Source organism: Typopeltis vanoorti, chromosome 13, assembly GCF_054136105.1.
Source record: "Typopeltis vanoorti isolate ZY-2024b chromosome 13, IOZ_Tvanoo_1.0, whole genome shotgun sequence".
NCBI classification, from domain to species: Eukaryota; Metazoa; Arthropoda; class Arachnida; order Uropygi; family Thelyphonidae; genus Typopeltis; species Typopeltis vanoorti.
Window position 1 is genome coordinate 44,711,683 of NC_143561.1, and position 25,713 is coordinate 44,737,395.

Genomic DNA, 25,713 nt, shown 5'->3' on the forward strand with positions numbered 1-25,713 from the left:
TGAATGGAGAACCTGTGGAACAAGTAAAGCATTTCAGCTACTTAGGCACGATTTTTAGTGAAGATGGTAAATTAAATATGGAAATAGACAACAGAATCAGCAAAGCTGGTATGGTGGGAAGTCATTTGAATAAATTCATGTGGAATAAGAGAGAAATTAGTCAGAACACTAAATTAGCTGTATACAAGACAGTGTTCAAACCAGTTTTAACTTATGGATCTGAGAGCTGGGTCAGAAGTAAAACACTTGACCAAAGACTAGAGACCGCAGATATGAGAGTCCTGAGAAAGATTAGAGGCGTGAACAGATGGCATCAATGGCAATATCATATTAAAAACGAGGATATTAGGAAAGAACTTGACATTGTCAGCATCCAGGAATGCGTTAGCAGAGCTAATCTCAGGTGGTATGGTCACTTAAATAGAATGGGAGAGAAAAGATTAGCAAAACAAGTGTTCTCTGCTAGGTTGGCAGGAAAACGACCCAGAGGAAGACCAAGATATAGGTGGATTGATGCGGTACAAAGTGCCTTAGACGATAGAAATATAAGATCTGATAATTGGAGTCTTGACAAGTAACAGACTGATTTGGAGGAAAATTGTAGATAGGAAGTTAGTAATGATGTAATTTTTTCATGTAGTACTATCATATCCTGTACACCCCTTGAGGGTACATGGCAGGAATTTGATGATGATGAACATCATCCGCATAAAGCAAAGAGCTGACATTAACATCTCCAATTTTGATATCAGATTTAATACCACTTTCCTTCATAATGTGATCCATATAGATAATGAATAACAGAAGGGATAATGTACATCCTTGTCTGACACCAGATTAAACATTAAACCATCTTCCTGTACTTCCTTCAATTCTAACTGCTGACTTACAACTCAAATAAAGACTAAGTATTGCTTGATATAATACCCCGTTGACACCATACAACTGTAGCATTTTGAATAGTTTCTCTCTTGGCACCTCGTCATATGCCTTTTCCAGATCTACAAAACTTAAATACAGATCTTTATTATATTTCACAATTTCTCAACTATTTGTCATAAAGTGAAAATCTGCTGCTGACAGCCTCTATTTGGCCTGAATCCAACTTGTTCTTCACCAAGCTTTCTTTCCACAATCTTTCTCAACCGTTTCTCAAATATACTTGCATAAATCTTACCAGGAACACTCAGTAGGGAAATACCTCTGTAATTCTCACATTCAGTTTTATTTCCCTTTTTTGTATATGGGTACTATGAGAGCTCTACTTCAATGATTTGGATTTCATTCCTCTGTCCAGGCCTTCTGAACTATGTAGTACAGCCACTGCAAGACTTTTATACCTCCATACTTGAGCATTGCTGGTCGAATATTATCCAATCCTGCTGCCTTTCCACATTTCAAGCTTTTGATGACTTATTCTACTTCAAGTATGGATATGTATTCCTCATTGCATGCCTGGACAGTGTTATTTTTACCACTGTACTGTCACGGAATGTTTCATTTAGCAATTTTTCGAAGTAATTACACCATACTTAAAGGATATCTTTTTCTCCTGTTTTCATGTCGCCTTTATCATCTCTAATTCCTTTTACAGCACTCTTTCCTCCATTTCTGAGCTTCTTCAACATCCTCCAGAATATCTTACCACCTTCTTTATATTTATTTTCTATGTTCTTACCAGTCATTCCATGACTTTTGTTTAGCTAGTTTTACCCATTGTTAAGCTTTCTTACATTTGTCTCTGTATTCTCTAAGAGTACAAGCTGACTTATTTGCCAAGAACTTTTGATATACTTTCTTCTTGTCCTTCACTGCTTCTTTAACTTTTTGTGCCCACCATGGAGTTTTGATTTTTCTATCCTTGCAGACAACCTCACCCACATGCATCTCTGGCTGAATCAATCAGTGTTTTCTCCAAGGTTTGATTCCTGTTCTCAAAATCTTTCATTTTTTCTTCAATAATCTTTGTGTATTTTAATCTACAGTTCACATCTGAGAGCTGCTCAAATTTTATTCACTTTATGAAATTCCATTTCATCCTGCTCAAGACTAAATGGTGATCACTTCCAATTTTAAATCCTCTGTACAATCTAGTGTCCTACACCAGGGAGAAAACATCACTATCAATAATTACATAGTCAATGAGACTTTTCTTATTCCTTGCCTCTTCTCTCTCCATGTGAATTTGTGCACAGTTTTATGTTGGAATATTGTGTTTGTAATAACAAGTCCATGTCCTGAGCAGAAATCCAACAGGCATTTGCCATTATTATTAGCTTTGCTCTTTTCTCCAAATTTTCCCAAAATATTTGCGTATGTCTGACATTCATTTCCTACTCTGCTATTTAGATCTCAACAACGACCAACTTTTCATTTTTCATTGAGTCAGCTGCTTTCTCTAAAGCCTCAAAAATTTCTTCCACTTCTGCCTTAGTAGAACCTTCTGTGGGAAAATATGCACAAATAAGTCTCATTGTCCAATTCCCCATTCTGATATTTGCCCACATCACTCTACTTGAGACTGCCTGCCATTCAAGAAGATTAGCCTTGTATTTAGTGTTGAATACTATGGCTACTCCTTCTTTTCCTTGATTGTCATTGCCTGAATATAACATTTTGTATTTATTGCTCATAAAGATCTGATCAGTTTTTGTCTTTTTTGTTTCAGTCACCCCTGTTTTGTCGATCTGGTACTTATCCAATTACTCAACTAGCTCCATCTCTTTGCCATGTGGGCTTCTTATTTTGATAGTACCGATCTTGAACTCTGGTGATGTTGAGTTAGAGTGTGTTTCAGGATTTGTTCCAGTAGCTGACTTTTTGCTGTTCACCCTGGTTCCCTGATAAAAACAATGAGGGAGTCCTTGTTTAACTGGGTGATGCCCCAGCCGGCATGAAATTCTGTCATGTTGTACCATCATTGTATATTGTGGTTTAGTCAATAAAAATACAATCGGTCGGCTAAAACCCAAATTGCCAGCCCATCCTCATTGTTCAGTATCCAGGTAGATACCTGACAAGGTGTACCATGAGAAGGTGAGGATTTGACATTAGGTTAGAAGCCCTGGTCGGTTCTCTGCATTCCTTTAACCCTCCTACCGGCCAAGGTGGATGAAATAGCAAGACTACCTCAGACTTTTTCATGGATCAAAACTTCATCGGCATTCTATCTTTTATCAAGTATTTACCCTCCACCGCTGTTAATCACTTAACAGCGATTCGAGAGCCATTAGTGGATTAACTGTGGTCGAGCAACTTTTGTGTCACTTGTCTTGACATGTACTCTGTTACTTCGAATTTTCTTCACTCTACTAGGATATTTGATCGTTCTTTTTTTTTTTTTTTTTTTTTATGCTGAACAATTTATTTCTTGTGTCTCTTTCCAAAAATAGAAGTTTCACATCTGCCAAAATAAATAATCAATCCTGAAATGACCATAGATCAGCCTTTGCAATGAATATACTTTAGTAATAGTTAATTTCCTCCACTTTACTGACAATATAGATTCTTTTTCGCGAATTTTCAAATGTTTGTTTACGTTTAAAATATTTTGTCAAATATTTATATTTTTAAATAACATTTAGTGAGTTTTGCTTGCTTTCTTTGCAAAATACCTTTATATGGATTGTCACATTTCAATTTCAGGAACAATTTTTTTTTTTTTTTTTTTTTTTTATGAATAACAAATGATTATAAACTGCATTACTCGGTTTCCGATATTGTATCTTTTTTTAGTATCAAAAATTTATACTAATATGGTAATGGTATTTTATCAGAGACTCATTGCCTTCTTCTTTTGCTGAAAATTGCAACAGAGGTTTTTTTTTTTTTTGTAGGATACACATTACTATAATATCCAGTGCTTAACCACTGTAGATATGTTGAAAATATAATAGGAAGGATATCTTGTATGGAATGATTAAAAAAATTTATGCTCATTTTTAGGATTTTTTACTGCAATCCCCCCCTCTCCTGTCCTGGAACTGAGTTGCATAACTACTTTAAATTTCTATAGCTTTAAAAGCTTTCAGACGGTATTCAAAATCTCTTATTTCAGTTTACCGTTTTGACAAAAGAAATAAAGCAATAATATTGTTGTATATCGAAGCTTCTAATTCTGTACTCTTTCTGAAATCAGCGGTCTGCTGAAATTATTCTAAGATTTAGAAATACTATGCCGTATTTTCAACATGTAAAACTGTATACCACACAAAGAAATTTCAATTGTGTTATTTCTGTTTCTTTTTTTTTTAAAAAAAATCTAAATATTACTACTTCTATTTCTGCTGATTGCTATTTCTGAAATATGTCTTAGAAATGCTGGACAGTAATCTTCTTACCTAGAGGAAAAGCTAAAAGTCTTAGGTTACTCTTTTGAGAAACACAAGACAGAAAGTTTCCTAGAAGTCGCACTAAATTGCCTCAAGCAAGAATGTCTTGTTTCGTTTTCTGTTGTTCAGATATCCTAACACAGTAAAACTGACATTTCTTTTACAGGCTGATGAAGTATTTATACCAAAAATTATTTCTTTATTTATAGTGATCAGTTTCACTTTTATTATCGAAAAATTCTAAATTATTTGATAATTATCTTGAAAAAAATTACTGCTATTGCCAAAATCGAGATTATTCAACAGATTTCAGTTGAGATCTAAAATACTAAATTTTTCAATAAAAATGGTTCAATTGAACAAAATCAAATTCAGTGGACATATCTTAAAAATGCCAGATTTCATTTCAGTCTACCCAGCCAGAGCACAATTCCTGCTCTGCATAATTTCAAAATGTTTTGCCATGTTTTAGATGTGCAGATGGTTCAAATACTTGATAAATTTTTATAATAATTTCAAATACCAAAATTTTAGTAAAATCTGTCCAGCTGAAGCCAAGGAATAATATGCATGCAGATAAAAGTAACAAAATGAATATAGTAGGTAGGTGTTTACATATTTTTCCAGATGAACCTAAAAAAAAAAAAAAAGCTGGTGGGAGAGGGGATTGCAGGCTGGAACAAATAGTAATATTTACTAAGGTGTTTTTGTTTATTACAGTATTGTATATTAACTGCCTTTTAATTTGTACACAGAAAGTTTAGTTTCATCTTAGTAAATTTTGATGGTATCTATTCATGTAAAGTGTTAAATTGAAATTAAGAAAACAGTCATTAGCTTCATATATTAGTGTTCTTTCCATCATGATTATCGTCAAATTCCTGACATGTACCCTAATTGAGGGGGGGGGGATACACAATATTATGATATTATTATATATAAAAAAAATTACATCATTGCTAACTTCCTATCAACAATTTTCCTCCAAATTAATCTGTTATCTGTAGATTCCAATATTATAAGGTCTTACATTTTTCTCTTCTGAGGTACTTTCCACTGTATTAGTCCATCTTGATCTGCTTGGTCTTCTTCTAGGCCTTTTTCTTGTCATCCTGGCAAGGATGACAAGAAAAAGGCCTAGCTTGCTGTGCTCAACACTTGCTGTGCTAAATAAACAATGGGAGAGGAAAGGATAGTAAAGCAAGTGCACTTTCCATGTGTGTGTGTGTGTGTGTGTGTAATTGAAGACATTTAATGATTAGAAGCTGAGGGATAACAGAATTGAAAAAACTGTTTATTATTTGAATGCACAACTAGTTTTGTCTTCTTAGAAGACTTCTTCGAGTGCATAACATGAGAAGAGAAATATAAAAAATGCACATTGCAAGAGAACAACAGCTATAATTTACGTTGCAAATGGATTGCTGACATTTGAAGGGTTCTGTATGACATAGTATTGTTTAGCACCTTCACACAGGCATAATCTTGCATATGCCAAAGTTGGATAGCTGAGGTTAGTATTAAGATGGGCTGGATTAAGGGCATTTCTGTTGATTCAATAATTCCCTCAAGCTCAGTCTGGTTGACCGAGTTGTTAGCATATCCACTCTCCAGCGAAAAGGCTGTGGGTTCGAATCCTGCCATGGGCATGGATGTTTGTAATTGTCCTACTAACTCTATGTGGAAAGGGCACTGCAACCCTACTACTTATTCTAGCAGAAGACTTCACTTACAAAACTAGGTAAGGTACAGCATCTATGGATGTCAAATGTGAAATTTTAATTAATCTATTTAGCTCATCATATCATCTAAAAATGTTTTCCAATTTGTTCCAGATTAGTGATGGAATCTTCCTTGACAGCATTAGCAGAACTAAGAGTATGATTAGACAGAGAAATTCATTGAGCTGCATATGGAAGAGCATGCAAGAGACTTTGTGTATAGCAGAACTAGAACTAGCATTCTATCTAATCACATTAATTAGCAATACTATGGCATCCAGAACCCCTTCAAATGTCAGCAATCCATTTGCAACTTAACTTGTAGCTGTTGTTCTCTTGTAATGTTAATTTTTTCTCTTTTAATGTTGTGTGTGTGTGTGTGTGTGTGTGTGTGTGTGTGTGTGTGTGTGTGTGTGTGTGTGTGTGTGTGTGCAATTATATTTATATATATAATCTATCCATTTACCTGACCCTTCAGTTATCAGAATGGCAAATTCAGATAATAGGTCAGATACATAAAATTGTTCGATATGCAAAGGGTCAGTAAAGTGAAGGGTTGTTGCTTCAAAGGTTGGATAAATGGTAAATTACTGTTTTTTTTTTTTTTTTTTTATGCATAACATTAATCTTTATGCTGACATAGCACAGTTTTTTTTCTGTCTCTGACATGACAAAAAATTATGGAGATGAATGCTGGATCTAAGTAGTACAATATTTGTCTATTATTCTATTATTATTCAATATAGCACTATTCCTGACCACTTCACCTTGACTGCAGACTAGACACTCAAGAAGTAAATGCATAAAAAACTTATTTTCTAAATTTTTGTTATTGAAAATACTGCTTTCTTTATAGATAACAAATGTGAAGAGGAATTAGTAAATGGATTGAAAAGTTCTCATAAGAAGTATTGTCCGTGGCCCTTTGTCCCTAGTCCAGGTAATCACTTAATTTTAGGAATGTTTGATGATAAGTAAGTAGAGTTGTGTAAATTGAGAGCTGCTGTTTGGTGAATATTATTATTTTTGGTAAGCAACTATATAATTTTATGGTAAGCAATTTATTTTTAGGTGTATAAGCACCTATTAATGTTGTTTTATCAGCTGGATTGTTTTGATGATATTTACGTTCTCTATGAACCTATGTCAAGCCATTTTGGTTTCACTATGCTTTGTATAATTGTAAATTTTGTTCAATTTAAATTAAAGTTGATATAGTTTGATCATTTTTTAAACATCCTAAATACCACATTTCATCAAAACAAACACAGCTAATGACTAAGTAATCATGCCTATACACCTAAAAATAAATTTCTTACTATAAAATCATACATCACCATACCTTAAAACCTACATCCAGATATGTTAATTTCAAGTTGTTATGATTACAGGTATCCCTTGCTTAATGTGGTTTTGCTTAACATGGGATTTGATTAACGCGGCAAGAGTTTTGATTAATGCACCTTTAACCCTGCGGAGCTCGCAGCTGATCTGACAGATACATGCAAAATGTTTAATATAAATATTCTTACACAATTCAGGGTATAACTTGGAGGTCATGAGTAGTTGTGCATTCATATGTTATGAGTGATATTCTGCACTGTTTTTTGCTGTCAGATTGGTTTAACACATGTTATATAAAGGTTTGTGATATTTGACAGTAAATTGTATCTGAGAGATATACCGTGACCTCCAATGTCGGTATAGTGTGGTTTAATTTGTTTTTTTTATTCTTAGTGCAATAATTTCTAGATTGTAACTGAAAATAAATAAACCATCAGTATTACTGAAATAGGGAGCCAAAGGCTTATTTATCATACATGTCCTCTAGGAGATGTGCTTTACATTATGGAAAATACTAAGGAAAGTGATCCAGAGCTTACTCCACCTTTACTACATGTTGCCCATATGGTTGCTTATGCTTGCATCCACCAAAACTTTTATTTTTATATTTTCGGCACGAAACTTTGTAGTTTCTATATTCGGCTATGAAATAATGTTGGATTCAATATTTATCATACATGTCCTCTAGGAGATGTGCTTTACATTTATGGAAAATACTAAGGAAAGTGATCTGGAGCTTACTCCACCTTTACTACATGTTGCCCATAAGGTTGCTGATGCTTGCATCCGCCGAAACTTTTAGTTTCTATATATTCGGCACAAAACTCTTGTAGTTTCTCTATTCGGCTATGAAATAATGTTGGATTCAATATCCACTTATGTACCATCACGTTTTATATTTGCAGTGTGTTTTATTGCTTGTTTGCCGAGGTCAGAGAGTCATTTTGCTTGTTATCATAGAATTTATGCTGATAAGAAAAAAAACTAAACTTGTTCAAACGATTCTTGATAACTTCTTTTGATAAAAAAAAATTGCACTAACTAATGTAGGTACAAGTATTTATTAAACATTTACTTTGCATTCATTTTTTATCTTTCCTAAAAGAGTACCATATAAAACGAATCATTAATACAGTAATCGATCATGGACGAATTGTAATTTTTACCATTGATTATTAGATTTGATTAACTCGATTTTGATATATGCAGTAACATCGAGGGATTAATTAACCACATTAATCGAGGGATACCTGTATTTAGTTTGTCAATTTATCCTGTGTAATTGTAGTGTTTTGACAAGCTTTTTTCAAGGCACCTTGTTGTACACCTTTTCCAGATCTAAAAAACTTACGTATGGATCCTTTTCATATTCTCATGATTTCTCAACTGTTTGTTGTAAAGTGAAAATCTGATCTTGATGTATTTGGCCTGAACCGAGCTTGTTCTTCTCCAAGTTCCTCTTCCTCAATTTTTCTCAGCCTCTGTTCAAGAATGATGGGATAAATCTTAGCTGGAACACTTAGTAGAGAAATTCCTCCGTAATTCTCATATTCAGCTTTATTTCCTTTTTTGTAGATGGAAGCCATGAGCTTCTTATTCCAATCATCGAGAATTCGACCTTCAGACCAGATCCTCTGAATTATGCAATATAACCACTGCAAAACTTTTATACCTACATATTCAAGCATTTCAGGTTGAATATCATCAACTCCAGCTGCTTTTCCACATTTCAAGTTTTTGATGGCTTTTCTATCACAAGTATTGATATGTACCCCTGTTTGCATTCCACTTGAAAATTTCCTACCATCATGCTGACTGTGCTTGTTTTGTTTAACAGGCTTTCAAAGTAATTACTCCAGACATCTATTTTTCTAGGATATCCCTATCATCAGCCTTTGTCGTCTTTGATTCCTTTTGCAATTCCTTCTCCATTTCTATCAACTACCTCCAGAACATTTTGCCACCTTCCTGATATTTACCTTCTATATTCATGCTGAACACTTCCCATGACTTTTGTTTAGCTACTTTTACACTTAGTTTCTCTTACATTTTGCTCTTTATTCTTTTAAGGCATCTGATTTAATTGCTAAGAATTTTCAGTATGCTTTCTTTTCCAGGACTACCTGATGCCCACCATATTGTTCTTATTTTTCTACCCTTGCCGACACCAAGGATACATCATTTGCATACATCCTTATCTGAATTAATGTTTTCTTCAGAGTTGGATACTGAGAAAACAAGAACCAGATCTCTGAAAGTTTGGTTCTTGTTTTCAAATTCTTGCATTTTTTCTTTAATAATGTTTGCATATTTGAGGCAGCAGTTTAGCTATGAAAGCTGCTCAACTTTAATTCTTTTCAAAATTTTCTTTCATGCTGCTCTTTTCAATGTGTTATTCATTTTAATTCTACTTAGAACTAAGTGATGGTCACTTCCGATTTCAAATCCTTTGTATACATTTCCCATTTTGAAGCTATCACTGTCAACAATGACATAATAGTCATTGAGTCCTTTCCTATTTCTTGTGTCTTCTCTCCATGTGGACTTGCACATCTTTATGTTGGAGCATGGAGATAGTAATGACTAGTCCGTGTTTTGAGCAGAAGTCCATCAGATACCATTATTATTAGCTTTGCCCTTTTCTCCAAATTTTCCCAAAATGTTTCTGTATGCCATGGGATTCATTTCCTACTCTGCTATTTAGATCTCCAACAAGGACGACTTTTTCCAATTTTTTTATGTCGGCAACCTGCTCTAATGACTCAAAAAATTCTTCCACTTCTACCCTAAGAATTCCCCACTTTTTCGCAGAAAAATTCTGTGCCTATGGTCCCAGAAAAGTTCTGGGACCATAGGCACAGATAAATTTTTCATTGCCCATTTTGAAGTTTGTCTATATAGCTCTACTTGAAATTGCCTTCCAATCAAGAAGTTTATCTTATGTTTGGTGTTGAATGTTGTTGTTACTCTCTCCTTTCCTTGATGTCATTAGTATCCCATAATGCAAAGCACATCTCCTTACAGACATATATAATGCTATGCATTATGGGAAAGAAGAAAAACCTATTGATGTTAAAGAGCTGTAGGTAGGTTGAAATTGTTGGAAGTTTTTCCACTTGGTTATACTATAAATTAAAGATGCCAAGAAATTATATTCTGGTTTAATCCTTTATCCAAATGTAATCAAACAAAGTTTGCACCTGAAGTATTTTCAGGACAGGGCAACTCGTAATAAATGACTTCACATCACTTGCTGTAGTATCCCATAATGCAAAGCACATCTCCTTATGGACATGTATAATGCTATGCATTATGGGAAGGGTCACTACCCAGACCTTTATTGAGGTCTCATTAGTGGGAGCCAGACCCAGAAGTGTTGCTAAGGTTGAAGTAATGCAGAAGTCATATTTTGATATATGAGTAGCCAAAAGGTGTCAACACCTTATTAAAATACTCTGGATTAGAGATAGTTGTTGGAAGTTTTTCCACTTGGTTATACTATAAGTTAAAGATGCCAAGAAATTATATTCTTGGTTTAATCCTTTATCAAGCATATAATTTCTTGATATCTTAAATTTATAATTTGTAGGTTGAAATTGTTGGGCAAGACATCATGGGGAAGGCTGTTCCAAGGGACAGAGGTAAATGGAATAAATGAAGAAGAGGAGAAACAGGTTTGATGAGTTTCCAGTTGTACTGTAAAGGGATGCTGGACAGCTGCTGCTCTTGTTTTAACAGGATGTTAGGCTTGTAAAAACAAGAGGAATGATGTTTGCCAATTCACTGGAGCAGTAAGCATGGAAGTATCTGTAGAGACCTGTACCTGAATTGCCTGAATATGATATCCTATACTTATTGTTTAGCAAGATCTTACCTGTTTTTGTCTTCTTAGTGATGCCAATTATGTTGACATGGTAAGTTAGATTTCTTTCCCATTAATACTTATTTTGATGGTTCCTATCTTCTTGGTTAAAATTAGCATTCTTCATCCTGGACTAATGCAACAGTTTCTACTTCAGTTAAAATATGACCACCACAAATGCATATGATAGTCATATTTTAACTGAAGAAGAGATTGTTGCAGTAGTTCAGAATGAAGAATGTGCCAAGGTGATTCTGGTGATGAAGAAGAAGTGGGCTGACTCATGAGGAGGCCTTCACTGTGCTGGAAACTGAAGTGGGATGGTGTAACAAGTTTGAATGCAGCTCTGTGGAGATATTGCTGTAAAAGAGGATGAGAGGCCTTGCCATGGAAAGAAAGAAACTCTCCCATGGTTCAAAGAAAAATTCAGGATTACATATTTTAAAAATAAATCTTTCCAAGATTCACTATACACTGGAACCTCACTTTTCAAACATAATTCATTCCTAAAGGCTATTCTGAAATGTTTGAGAACTGAAACCATTTTTCCATAAGAATTAATGTGAAATGGATTAATCCATTCCCGAACCCTAGATGATTGTTTATTTAAATCTTTATAATAGCACTTCATGCATAAAATCATATACAAAAACAATGAAAATTCATACACAAAAAGAATAAACACAATAAATAGATAAAATATAAATGAAAATTTAACTTCACTTTACCTCTACAGAGGAGAGTTGATAGTGGAAGGTGGTGAGGAAGGGGAGACCCCATCCATAAAAAGATCAGGTAACTGTCTTTCTGGGATGGACAATTTTTCTCTTTCTCTTTTCTGTCTTTTGGTCAGAAAAGAGAAAGAGTTTCTTTGATCAACAAAATGTGTGCAAAATGGGGTGAGGTGAAAAGTACTAGGAACATCCTCCCTTCCTTTCTCTGTCTCTGAAGATATTTCCTCTGCCACCTTCTTTTGCTGCTGCTTCTGAAAGTGTTTTTCTTCCATGGTGAGCTCATTCCTCTTGTCCTCCATCAATTCCTCCACATCAGCATTGTCAACTTCCAAGTCCATGATTTTGCCCAGAGACACAATATAATCGACAACAGCAACATACTCAGCCTCAAAGCCTTCAATGTCTGCTACACAGTCTGGCTACAATTTCCTCCAGGCCGAGTTCATGGTCCTGTAAGTCACATGCACCCAGGCTTTGTCAAGGATACTTAAGCAATGGAGGATGTTGAAGTGATTTTTCTAGAATTCTCTAAGTATTAATTCTGTGTCAGAAGTCATCACTTCAAAATACCTTTGAAACAGTGTTTTGGTGTAGAGTTTATTAAAGTTTGAAATGACCTGTTGCTTCATGGCCTGGATTAAAGAAGTCGTATTAGGGGACAGGAGAACTTCATGGTGATAAAATCAAACTATTGCACCAACTCACCCTCCAAGCCTGGAGGGTGAGCAGGAGCATTGTACATCCGAAGAAGACATTTTATTGGCAATTTTTTTTTGAAGGTATTTTCTCACATTTGGGGCAAAGACTTCATGAATCCACTCAATAAAAAATTGCCTGGTTACCCACGCCTTACTATTAGCCCTCCACATAACAGACAGTTTACTTTTCATCGTGTTATTTTTCTTAAACACCCTCAGATTCTCAGATGTGTATAAGCAATGGCTTGACCTTGAAATCCCCACTTGCATTTCCACATAGCAAAAGAGTCAGCCTGTCCTTAATTGGCTTGTCTCCTGGCAATGCTATTTTTCCTCTTGAGTGATGGTAGGTCCTCTTTGGCAATTTTTTCCAAAATAAGCCAGTTTCATCACAGTTGAATATTTGTTGGGAAAGAAAACCCTTAGCCTTTACATAGTCACTAAATTCTTGCACATATTTCTGAGCAGCTTCTTGGTTCGAACTTGCAGCCTCCTCATGCCTTACCATACTATTGAGGGTGGTCTGAAAAGTTCTGGGCCTTGACCATAGACGGCGACACTATCAGCAAGATTTTTTTTTTTTTTCTAAGTTGGTGCATCTGTCATAAGCACCCATGTGAAATTGCAAGTCATTCTATCAAGTAGTTTGTTTTATACAACTGTCTGAAGCAAAAGTGGTGTCTGTATCCCTTGAAATGGATAAAATTGAGTATCGTGTGTTTATAAAATTCTTTGTAAAAGGAGGTTTAACGGCAAAAGAAATTCATTCGAAGTTCATGAAAGTTATGGGCACTCTTCTCCTTCATTTCAACAATTAAGAAATGGACTACCGAATTTAAATGTGGCCATACCAGCCTTGAAAATGATCCATGTGAAGGACATCAAAAAAGTGTAACAACACCAGAAATCATTGACCAAGTGCATGATTTGGTATTGGATGATTGGTGAGTCAAAGTTCGTGAAATTGCTGAGACTATAGGCATTTCAAAAGAACATGTAGGATATCTTTTGCATGAAGAATTGAATATGAAAAAGCTTTGCACAAAATGGGGACCATACTTGCTCACTGCAGATCAAAAACGCACTTGCATGAAAATTTTATTCTTGTTGAAATACTTGGAACATTTTGTGCATAGATTTATTACTACGGATGAGACTCGGATTCACGATTACACACCAGAATCCAAACAGCAGTCAAAAGAGTGGACAGATGCCGGTTGTTCAACGCCAAAGAAGACAAAGTCAGTTCCATCAGCAGGAAAGATCATGGCAACAGTGTTTTGGGATGATAAAGGCATTTTGTTTATTAATTATCTTGAAAAGGATAAAATAATAACCGGGAAATATTAATCCTGGTTATTGTTCTTTTAACCAGGCTAGACGAAAAAATTTGCAAGAAAACACTCAGTTTGCAGAAGGAAAAAAATCATCTTTCATCAGGACAATGCACTTGCCCACAAAGTTGTTTTGGCAATGGGAAATTAAGGGATCTGCACTATGAATTGTCGGGACATCCACCCTATTCCCCAGATTTGGCTCCCTTTGACTTCTATCTCTTCCCAAAACTAAAACTCTTGCTCGCTGGTCAGCATTTTTCTTAGAATCAAGAGTTGATTGCAGCTGTAGAGGAGTATTTTGTAGATCTTACTGAGAACCACTACAGGGTTCTCAGTATAATGATGGTATAATGGTGGCAGAGCATTGCTGGAATAAATGTATTAGTCTTAAGTGAGATTATGTTGAAAAATAAAAATAATTTTGAAATTATAAATTTGTTTTTTCATTGTTAGGCCGAGAACTTTTCAGACCATATTCGTATGTATGCCACTTCTCCTCTTAAATTTCTTGAACCACCCACTACTAGCTTTGAACACATCAGTATCAGCACTCATACCAGGGTTTTTCTTTAAGAGGTCATCATGTAATCGCCTCACTTTTTCACAAATTATAGCCTCAGAAATCCTATCACCAGCTAACTGTTTTTTGTTTATCCAAATCAGCAACAATTTTTCCACTTCTTCAATCGTCTGTGATCTTTGTTTAGTAAGAAATTTCACTCCTCTTGCAACATCAGCTCCCTTGATCGCCTCTTTATTTTTGAGTATTGTACAGATCGTTGATTTCGCCATACTGAACTGCATAGCAAGATCTGAGGCACGAATGCCATTTTCATGTTTGGTTATGATTTCTTTTTTCACCTCTATTATGGTTCTGACAACACTTTTCTTTTCGCTTTGTTGCTATCACTATCCCTCTTCGTCTCCATGGTGGCTTATTTAATAATAATTTATAAAAAAAACAACAGAACACAAAGAAAATCAAGAAAAGGCACTGCAAATTCAATCAGGTGTCTGCACTGAGCAAAGGCTGCAGCTTAACTGATGCTTTCCCACTGTACATCTCTGCCATTGGAGCACGAGGTTGCCAGTTTGCCTGTTTGGGAACTGTGATTCTGTTCGGAAACCTGTCCGTATTTTGTTCAGAAAATATGTTTGGGAACCGATTTGTTCGAGATGAGAGTTGTTTGACAACCGAGGTTCCACTGTACTCTTATTTGTGTGCAATTACTTGTGTTTATTTCTGTTTATGTTAAAAAAAACGGGGGGGGGGCGGCCAGTTTTGGTTATTATTTACAAACCATTTCTTAAATCAGTTATTTTTTTATAATACCTCATATTTCAAAATATGAGGGTAGTTCCATAAGTTTCTGGCCTAACTAACTTTTGGAGGTGATAGAAAGAAAACAAGATTTTCACTTTTCAACATGATCTACCTTTACTTCAACACACTTTTCACATCTTTGAATTAACATTTTTGTGCCCTTGAAAAAAATATTCTGTACCATTGTTTGTAAAATGGCCTAAAACTGCATGTTTCACATCATTGTCATCTGCAAATATTTTTTCATCGAAAGTCTTTCTTCATTTTCGTGAAGAGGTAGTAGTCACTGGGTGCTAGATCTGGGCTGTAGGGTGGTTGTTCAATTTCCTAGAAGCCACAGTCCTTCACTGCAGCCTTCACACATTAGCTTATATGGACTGTAGAGCATTGGGAAGCAGGCAAACACCATGACTCAGCATTGCTCATCTCTTCTCCTTTATGGCGTCGTATAGTTTTTGCAGGAGTGAAGCATAATATTCTGCATTCACAGTGGTATTCCTTGCCGTGAAGTCAATCAAGAGAATTCTCCGACAATTCCAAAAGATTGTTGCCATGATCTTTTTGGTGGACTGAGTGATCTTTGCTTTTCTCGGTGTGCTTTGCCTGGTTTTGTGCCACTCCAAGGATTCCCTTTTGGAAAGATAATAATAAAGGACCATGGTTTCATCCCCTCTGACAATAAATTCCAACACTTCTCTCTGAATTCCTTGGCAAAGCTCTAAAAACTTGCAGGAACAGGGCACACGATGCTCCTAAATTGGAGAGAGAGAGAAGTTGGAGTTCCCACCTTGCACTGCCCATCATGTGAAGCTTCTCATGAATGATGCGAAAGATAGGTGTTATAGAAAGCCCACCCTTGCCGAGATTTCTTTGAGCTTCAGCCGTTTGTCATTGAGCAGTTCCTCAGTCCTCCCTTCCACAGGCCGACCATCACAAACATCATCTTCGATGCTCTCTCTCTCTTCCAAAATGAAACTGTCTAGCCCATTCCATTGTGGAATATGAAGGAGAAGCTTTCCCATAAACATCTAATTGCTGTTTGATAGCATTTAGAGATAGCCCTTCTTTGGTGAAAAACTATCACCTCGCAGTACTCAATTTTTAACATTACAGCCACTTAGCATGCCATGTGTTAGCAAACGAGTGCCTCCAGCTGAATGACACAGGTATAGAATTGAAACTGGTACACTAACCTCCCCATAGATGGTGCTATCTGTCATGCACAGTGTTTTAAAATTGGCACGACTTTTGCATGTCAGGCCGGAAACGTTTGGGACCTACCTTGTGTAAAAAAATGTATTGTATGCCTAAGTGGCTGTGCTTTGTATAAAATGGTTATTGATTAACTGAACCAACCTTGGTCTCAGTTAATATTATTCTCATCAGAGAAATCCAAGGAATTAAGCAGACTCATCAAAGAAGGACACAGATCACCCAAACCAGATGTCATCTCTTAAACTTACTCATTATGTTAACTCTTCCATCATTCATTGCTCCTAATAGAAAAATCTGTCACCCCTTTCTTAACCGCACACAAAGTTAACATCCACGGATGCTCTCTTGTCCTCTCACCAACTTCCATATAAAGAAAAATTCATCAGTTGATGACTTATAATATCCTTCCAGACGTTTACAGACCTCTCGCGTATCACCCCTTCTCTGTTTACTAGCATCTGCAGTTTCTTTTTAATCTTTTTATACTCTTCTTTGCACTCTTTTCACAGATTTTTTATCCCCTTGGAACTAAGGAGACCAAATCTGTACACAGTAGTCCAGATGTGTTCTTATGAATGCCTTGTAAAGAGGCAAAATGACTTCCTTATCCTTAGTCCAGATGTGTTCTTATGAATGCCTTGTAAAGAGGCAAAATGACTTCCTTATCCTTAGTCCAGATGTGTTCTTATGAATGCCTTGTAAAGAGGCAAAATGACTTCCTTATCCTTACATGCTAAGGCTTGCTTCAACATTGCAATTATCCTCTGAGCTTTATTTGCAAATTTTGCACTGTGACAGTTTCTTATCCACCATAACTCCAAGATTCCTAGCCTTATCAATTTCTTATAACATAATCCCACAGTATAATATGCTGTTGGAAATAATCTCATCATACAAAAGTGCATAATAATAACTTTAAATTGATAGCTGTTGCCATTTGCACCATTCCAGCATATTGAAATCATTCTGTAAGTGCTGATATGAATAGCATCCATAATTTCCCTGCCAATCTTTGTATCATCATCATCAAAAAATTGAATTCTCCTGTCAGGTCCTTCCCAGTATCATTAATGTATAGATCGAACAACAATGGTCCAAGGACTGATCACTGGTCACCTAAAATTTGGTTGATTCACACCCACCATATACCATTTTCTGATACCTATCTATCACCATCCACTTACCAAAGTCAAGAGTTTATATTAGCACATAACCTGTCCTAATTGAAACATCAGTATATAGTTAGCTACTTCCCAGGACAGTACAGCATGATCACTGCCACTAACTTGTGGCAAACATTCGTAACTGAGACCCTACCCCACTTCTGATGCTCTGATCAAATCTAACACTCTTGGACCTCTAGTCCCTTCTTTAACATTCTACTTGAGAAAGCTGTCTCACTACAACTTGATAAATTCTTCTTCATTCTTATTATGAGATTACTCTCTACTCAATCAGTGTTTGAATAATTTAAGTCACCCATAATAGTTACTTGTTTAGTACACATAAGGGTTTTTTGAATGCATTTCATCATTCCCAGCAGCTGAAATGTCATGTTTGTAGCAGCATCCCCACCATAGACTCAAAATCACTGCTGCTGCTTGGGACATTATTGTTGCTTTATGAATTAGTTCAGATAAGCTGTGTTTTCTACACAGTAGAAATGGTTGCACACAGTGCAATAGTACACCATAATCTTTGATGTATTTAGGTTCATAAATTATTTTAATTTCTTCATACACTCATATATCTTGCTGGCAACATCAACCTAAGGTTTTCAGTTTTTGCATATTCATGCACAGTGTCCTCTGCAATCGTAATGCAAAAACCTCCATATATTTTTTTAACTCTTTACATACTGAAGTTACACTTTCTTCATGTCCTTATAATGAAGCATCACAGCTTGTAAATTTAAGGTTTTATATATATATATATATATATATATATATATAAAAACCTTATTTTTACATACACAGCATAGTCAGCTATTTGGTTTTCTATTTTTGTATGTGCTCCGTTTTTTTAACTTTTGGTTGTTACAAGTTCATTATTATGAACTTGTAACAACCAAAGGAATATTCTGACTTTTTTTTAACAAAGGAAATAGTTTGTTATAATGGGAAGCTTGCTATTGCCACTTTCCTTTAGACTATCATTGAATAAATAGCTATGGGACTTTCGATAGAATTTTCGATAATTTGTTTATGATTATATTTGCCGACTTCCAAATACAGTTGATCTTCTCTATAGTGAACTTGGAGAGATTTCAAGATTAGTTTGGTATAGTGAATTTCCTTTTGAATAGCATTGTGCTCAGCTGAACACCCAACCAAATTCCCCTATAGGGGTTTTAGTTGGGGTATTTTGGTGGTTTGTTATAGTGAAATACACTTTAGTTGGAAAAATATGAGTTTGAATTCTTTGTGTTAGGTGAGGAAGATTTATTATGACTTTGTACCATTGAGGTGGCATGTTTTTTTTCCAACTTATGTTTTGTTTCCTTCCAACACATATCATGAAACTCAGTCTAATTAATGCATGCAAGCAGATGAAATCTCCAGTTGCTTGGGATTGTCATAATTGTGTAAGTATTTGCATGAAGCCTCTCTAGTATACTTTGTCACTCTCACTTAGTTGAGAAAGTGACTGAAGTTTTTATCCCATCTCTGTTTTAAATTTTATAGGCCATCCAAGTTTTCACTGAAAGTGTCAGAAATCGTTTTTCTTCTGGAAAAAAAAAATAAAAAATCCCTCCTGTAAAATAAACCAGTCGTCTCAACACCTGAATATTTACAAGTATAGTATACATACCCACATGTAAATTAACTGATGGTCCATCCAGTAACTAACCAAATAGATTAAAAGTTACTTATTGACACGTGTTGATTCAGTAGTTAAAAATTAGAATGCTGAGCTGTATATAGAATGATGTTAACATATGGTGGTATGTCAAGTAGTACCTGCCATATCAACATATTGTCTTTGTTGAGGTGTTTGCAGTATCATAATCTGCAGTTTTGTAATGAATATCTTAAGTAGATCATCATCATCATCAAATTCCTGCCATGTACCCTCAAGGGGTGTACAGGATATGACAGTACTACATGAAAAAATTACATCATTACTAACTTCCTATCTACAATTTTCCTCCAAATCAGTCTGTTACTTGTCAAGACTCCAACATTATCAGATCTTATATTTCTATCGTCTAAGGCACTTTGTACCGTATCAATCCACCTATATCTTGGTCTTCCTCTGGGTCGTTTTCCTGCCAACCTGGCAGAGAACACTTGTTTTGCTAATCTTTCCTCTCCCATTCTATTTAAGTGACCATACCATCTGAGATTAGCTCTGCTAACGCATTCCTGGATGCTGACAATGTCAAGTTCTTTCCTAATATCCTCATTTTTAATATGATATTGCCATTGATGCCATCTGTTCACGCCTCTAATCTTTCTCAGGACTCTCATATCTGCGGTCTCTAGTCTTTGGTCAAGTGTTTTACTTCTGACCCAGCTCTCAGATCCATAAGTTAAAATTGGTTTGAACACAGTCTTGTATACAGCTAATTTAGTGTTCCGACTAATTTCTTTCTTATTCCATATGAATTTATTCAATTGACTTCCCACGATACCAGCTTTGCTGATTCTGTTGTCTATTTCTATATTTAATTTGCCATCATCATTAAAAATCGTGCCTAAGTAGCTGACATGTTTTACTTGTTCCACAGGTTCTCCATTCACAACACAGTTGACATTTTCAATGATTCTGCCTATTTTCATTGTCTTTGTCTTTTTATTGCTGACCTTCATACCATATCTATTACAACAGCTATTCAATTTAGTCAGAGAATCTTGCAGACTTGTAGCGGATTTATTTAGAAGCATAACGTCATCCGCATAAAGCAAAGAGCTGACATTAACATCTCCAATTTTGATATCAGGTTTAATACCACATTCCTTCATAATGTGATCCATATAGATAATGAATAACAGAGGGGATAATGTACATCCTTGTCTCACACCAGATTTAACATTAAACCATCTTCCTGTACTTCCTTCAATTCTAACTGCTGACTCACAACTCAAATAAAGACTAAGTATTGCTTGATATAATGCCCCATTGACACCATATAACTGCAGCGTATTGAATAGATTTTCTCTCTTGGCACCTTATCATATGCCTTTTCCAAATCGACAAAACTTAAATACAGATCTTTGTTATATTCCCATGCTTTCTCGACTATTTGTCGTAAAGTGAAGATCTGATCCTGACAGCTTCTATTTGGCCTGAATCCAGCTTGTTCTTCACCAAGCTTTTCTTCCACAATTCTTCTCAACCGTTTCTCAAGTATACTTGCATAGATCTTGCCAGGCACAATCTCAGTAGGGAAATACCTCTGTAATTCTCACATTCAGTTTTATTTCCCTTTTTATATATGGGTACTATGAGAGCTCTACTCCAATCATCGGGAATTCGTCCCTCTGTCCAGGCTTTCTGAACTATGCAGTGCAGCCACTGTAAGACTCTTATACCACCATTCTTCAGCATTTCTGGTCGAATATCATCTACTCCTGCTGCCTTTCCACATTTCAAGCCTTTGATGGCTTTTTCTACTTCAAGTATGGATATGTATTCCTGACTGCATGCCTGGTCAGTGTTTTTTATCACTGTGCTGTCATCATTGCTTGTTTCATTTAGCAGTTTTTCAAAGTAATTACTCCATACTTCAAGGATATCTTTTTCTCCTGTTTTCATTTCACCTTTATCATCTCTAATTCCTTTTACAGCACTCTTTCCTCCATTCCTAAGCTTCTTCAACAACCTCCAGAATATTTTGCCACCTTCTTGATATTTATTTTCTATATTCTTGCGAAAGTCCTCCCATGACTTTTGTTTAGCTAGTTTTACACACTGTTTAGCTTTCTTACATTTGTCTCTATATTCTGTAAGAGTAAAAGCTGACTTATTTGCCAGGAACTTTTGATATGCTTTCTTCTTTTCCTTCACTGCCTCTTTAACTTCCTGTGTCCACCAGGGAGTTCTAATTTTTTTATCTTTGCACACAACCTCACCACATGCTTCTCTGGCAGAATCAATCAATGTTTCCTTTAGAGTTTGCCACTGAATCTCCAAGGTTTGATTCCTGTTCTCAAACTCTTTCATTTTCTTTTCAATAATATTTCTGTATTTTATTCTACAGTTTACATCTGAGAGCTGCTCAACTTTTATTCGCTTTAAAACTTTCTTACATGTTATTCTTTTCAATATGAAATTCAATTTTATCCTGCTCAAGACTAAATAGTGATCACTTCCAATTTCAAATCCTCTGTACACTCTGGTGTCCTGCACCAGGGAGAAAACATCACTATCAACAATAACATAGTCAAGGAGACTTTTCTTATTCCTAGCCTCTTCTCTCCATGTGAATTTGTGCACAATTTTATGTTGGAACATGGTGTTAGTAATAACCAGTTCATGTCCTGAGCAGAAATCCAACAGATATTTGCCATTATTATTAGCTTTGCTCTTTTCTCCAAATTTTCCCAAAATATTTTTGTATTTCTCACAATCATTTCCTACTCTACTATTTAGATCCCCAACAAGGACCAACTTTTCCTTTTTCATTGTGTCAGTTGCTTTTTCTAAAGCCTCAAAAAATTCCTCCACTTCTACCTTAGTAGAACCTTCTGTGGGACCATAGGCACAAATAAGTCTCATTGTCCAGTTCCCCATTCTCATATTTGCCCACATTACTCTACTTGAGACTGACTGCCATTCAAGAAGATTAGCCTCGTATTTTGTGTTGAATACTATGGCTACTCCTTCTTTTCCTTGATTGTTATTGCCTGAATATAACATTTTGTATTTATTGCTCAGAAAGATCTCACCAGTTTTGGTCTTTTTTGTTTCAGTCACCCCTATTATGTCAATCTGGTACTTATCTAATTCCTCAGCTAGCTCCATTTCTTTGCCATTCAGGCTTCTTACGTTGATAGTACCGATCTTTAACTCTGGTGATGTTGAGTTGGGGTTTGTTTTCAGATTTGTTCCAGTAGCTGACTTTTCGTTGTTCGCCCTGGTTCCCTGGCGAAAACAACGGGGGCCTTGTTTAACCGGGCGACGCCCCAGCCGGCATGAAATTTTGTCATGTTGTACCATCATTTTTTATTTTGGTTTAACCAATAAGAATACAATTTGGTCGGCTAAATCCCAAATTGCCAGCCCATCCTCGTTCCTTCAGTATCAAAGTAGATACCCAACAGGGTGCACCACGAGAAGGTGAGGATTGGACATTAAGTCAGAAGCCCTGGTCAGTTCTCCGCATTCCTTTAAATTCTGTGTGGAGGTCTCCTCTCAGTTATATAGCTTTGACCCTTAAGCACCCCTATCTACTTAAGCATATCTTAAGTAGATATATATCCAAATGTTTATCGCTAAAGTAGTGCTGATTCAGTAGTTCATTAACAACAAGAAAAAGGTGTTCGCATAAAAATTAATTTGCGCTGTCATATTTGCTTCCTGAAAAGAAAGTGTAATTTGTTTATAATTGGCACTTATATATATTTCTTTTTGGAAATATTCTTCTGCAGTTCACAAGTGTTTACTTAAAGAATTCTAACCAATAGTTTATTTCTTTTCTTTCTAGTTTGTCAGATTAAATTATTTTATTTATTTATTTTTAGGTAATATAATAGTTTACATGTTTTAAAAATGTTTTATCAATAAAAGATAAATGGATGCCTTAAATTAATAATAATAAAAATTTTGCCACATAATTCTGTTTCTTTAACCAGAAAAATTAACTTAACTTTGATTTCTTTCTTTAAGAATGCTTTGTATATATGAAGCCATTGCATAAAAAGCAGGCATATAAGGAATTTATTGGTCGTCTGGAATCATTAGTACAAATTAAAGATTTTTTACCAGGAATTAGCAATACTGTAATATTAAATTTGGTAAGTTGCAGTTTTTAGGCATTAAATAGTTGCAAGGTAACATACTATGTGTAAATATACTTTGATTCAATATATGTAACTCCCATCCTCTCTCTCTACCCTTTTATGTTAGACTCAGTGACCACTCATGGTCAAGTAACTTGGGTTCTTGCAAATATGCTTATGATAGAATGATTGATCTTATCTGCATGCCTGTAAATTACATGTGTTTTTCTTGCAGGTTTGTATGTTTGAAGCTCTTATTAATTAAATGAATCTTGTATGCCACTGGTTGGCAGTATGGCTCTTTCACTTTTAGCCTACATGTATGACAAATGCACACACCATAAACACTTCTCAATTTAGTTTACCTGCACATCGCAAGCAGATCACATGTACTGCAAGTTGAAGCTTAATTGTTGCAGCAGTGGCAAGTATAAAATAGTTAAAACAGAAACAAAATAATATCCGTGTGTTTGATGCGTGATGTAGCTTACCAGATATGTATATAAGTTTGAAAATATTTGCTCGCAGAAATATGTTGAACCAAAAACTGAGAGAAGTTCAAAGGCAAATGTTTTTTAATTTATGTACATAGAATTAAAATATGGAAATAGAGTGGCATACCTAATTGGATGTTTGTTACATTTTTTCAGTATTCATAAATATTTCAAAAAAATATTTTTTTAAAAAATAAAATAATTCTGTTTTCTTACCACTCTGTTTCCATTTACCCCCTCCCCCAGCTTGAGCTGCAGTGTGGCTCTTCAGATTATTTTTTTATTTTTGATTATAACAAAAATGGCTCTTTACTCAAAAAAAAGGTTGCCAACCTCTGTTGTACAGCATAAAACTGAAATCTCTAATTGTAATTTTTGGTGGAATGTCGACTCTTCCTTCATTACCTTTTATCATTAAGGATATTCATATTAAAATTCAAATATCCCATAATTTCCACATTCAAACTTAAAGCTTCTGTAGCTATTTGTAATGAAGGTTCTAGAATAAAAACTACATGGAACTGGAATGAAAATAAATAATTTACATGCTTACATTTCACTGGCTGAAGATAGCATTATTAACGGTACTTTAAAGACACATACTCAGTGAAACTAGGAATGAAATGACCCTGAGACACGAACAATCATATATATGTGGAAGGCAACAGTGGTGTACTCCGTGTCAATCATCTGTGATTTTTACTGACAGGAGATGTTAGTGTGCCAACTTTGTGTAGGGTTACATTTTACCAGGTGGCAGAAAGCCTGGCTTTCTGCTGCCTGGTAAAATGATCTTCTTCCAAGGCATGTTATGTTATTTTGCTTTTAGGTTGCCCACACTGAATATACATTCTTTTTTTGCCTTCTTTTCTTCTTACCAAAGTAGTCCTTTCTATCTATCCAAACACTGGATCCCACATTTACAGATACCATGAACATTGGGAAGGATAGAGGCTCCTGGTGGTGCTTGATTTGTCCATAGGGTTATAGATGTTTTTTGTTTTAGAATTGAGCTTGGTCTATCTGTTGTACCTTTAATGTAGGGTTGAGATATGGTGTATGTATAGTTCTGGTTGGGAGGGGTTAAGGAATTTAATAAGGTTTTTAAATTTTTTTTGTTGTAACCATTTTTTGTTCGAATGATATAAGCAATGCCTGTTGTTATAGATGTAGTGCAGGTCCTAAAGATGAAATTCGCTCTCCCCTTGAGTCTAAAGTTTCAAAAATTTCCAGTTTTTGGGCATGATGGTGATATGAAGTGGCATTTAGGATCTGCCTGGGCATGAACTTAGATAATTGAACATATGAATAATCCCCTCCAGTTGCCTTGTAACTAAGGTATCCAAGAAGACTAGAACCTTTTCCTTTCCTCTAAACAGCAAAAGTAATCCTTTGTGGGTTGGATATTGTTGTGGAATTGTAAAACAAAAAAGAAAGAAAGATGGTTACATGGCCAAATGACAAAGACATTTATATACTTGCCATAGTTTGAGCTTGGGGAGGGATTTAGTTGCCAAAGTTTCAGACAATTCTGATATGTGGAATCTTTTGAATCTCCATGGATGTCATGCCATGGTGGATAGACCTATAAACTTGCAAAATATTTGGCATTCAAACTCAACAAGCATCATCATCTCACATAAAAAACTCCATACACACTTTAAAACAACTCTACCGAACCTTCAATTGGAGTAGAACAATCACTTAGT

At 35.4% G+C, this 25,713-nt stretch overlaps 1 protein-coding gene across 1 annotated transcript in view; it reads left to right on the forward strand.

Annotated features, from left to right (window-relative positions):
* The window catches only part of LOC150100107 (zinc finger C3HC-type protein 1-like), a 68,412-nt gene that overhangs the window by 9,540 nt on the left and 33,159 nt on the right, over positions 1-25,713 (forward strand). The window contains exons 4-5 of the mRNA XM_090403097.1: positions 6,909-6,992; positions 23,398-23,525. Of these exons, the coding sequence (XP_090259223.1) occupies positions 6,909-6,992; positions 23,398-23,525 (212 nt within the window). The remainder of the gene's footprint in view (positions 1-6,908; positions 6,993-23,397; positions 23,526-25,713) is intronic.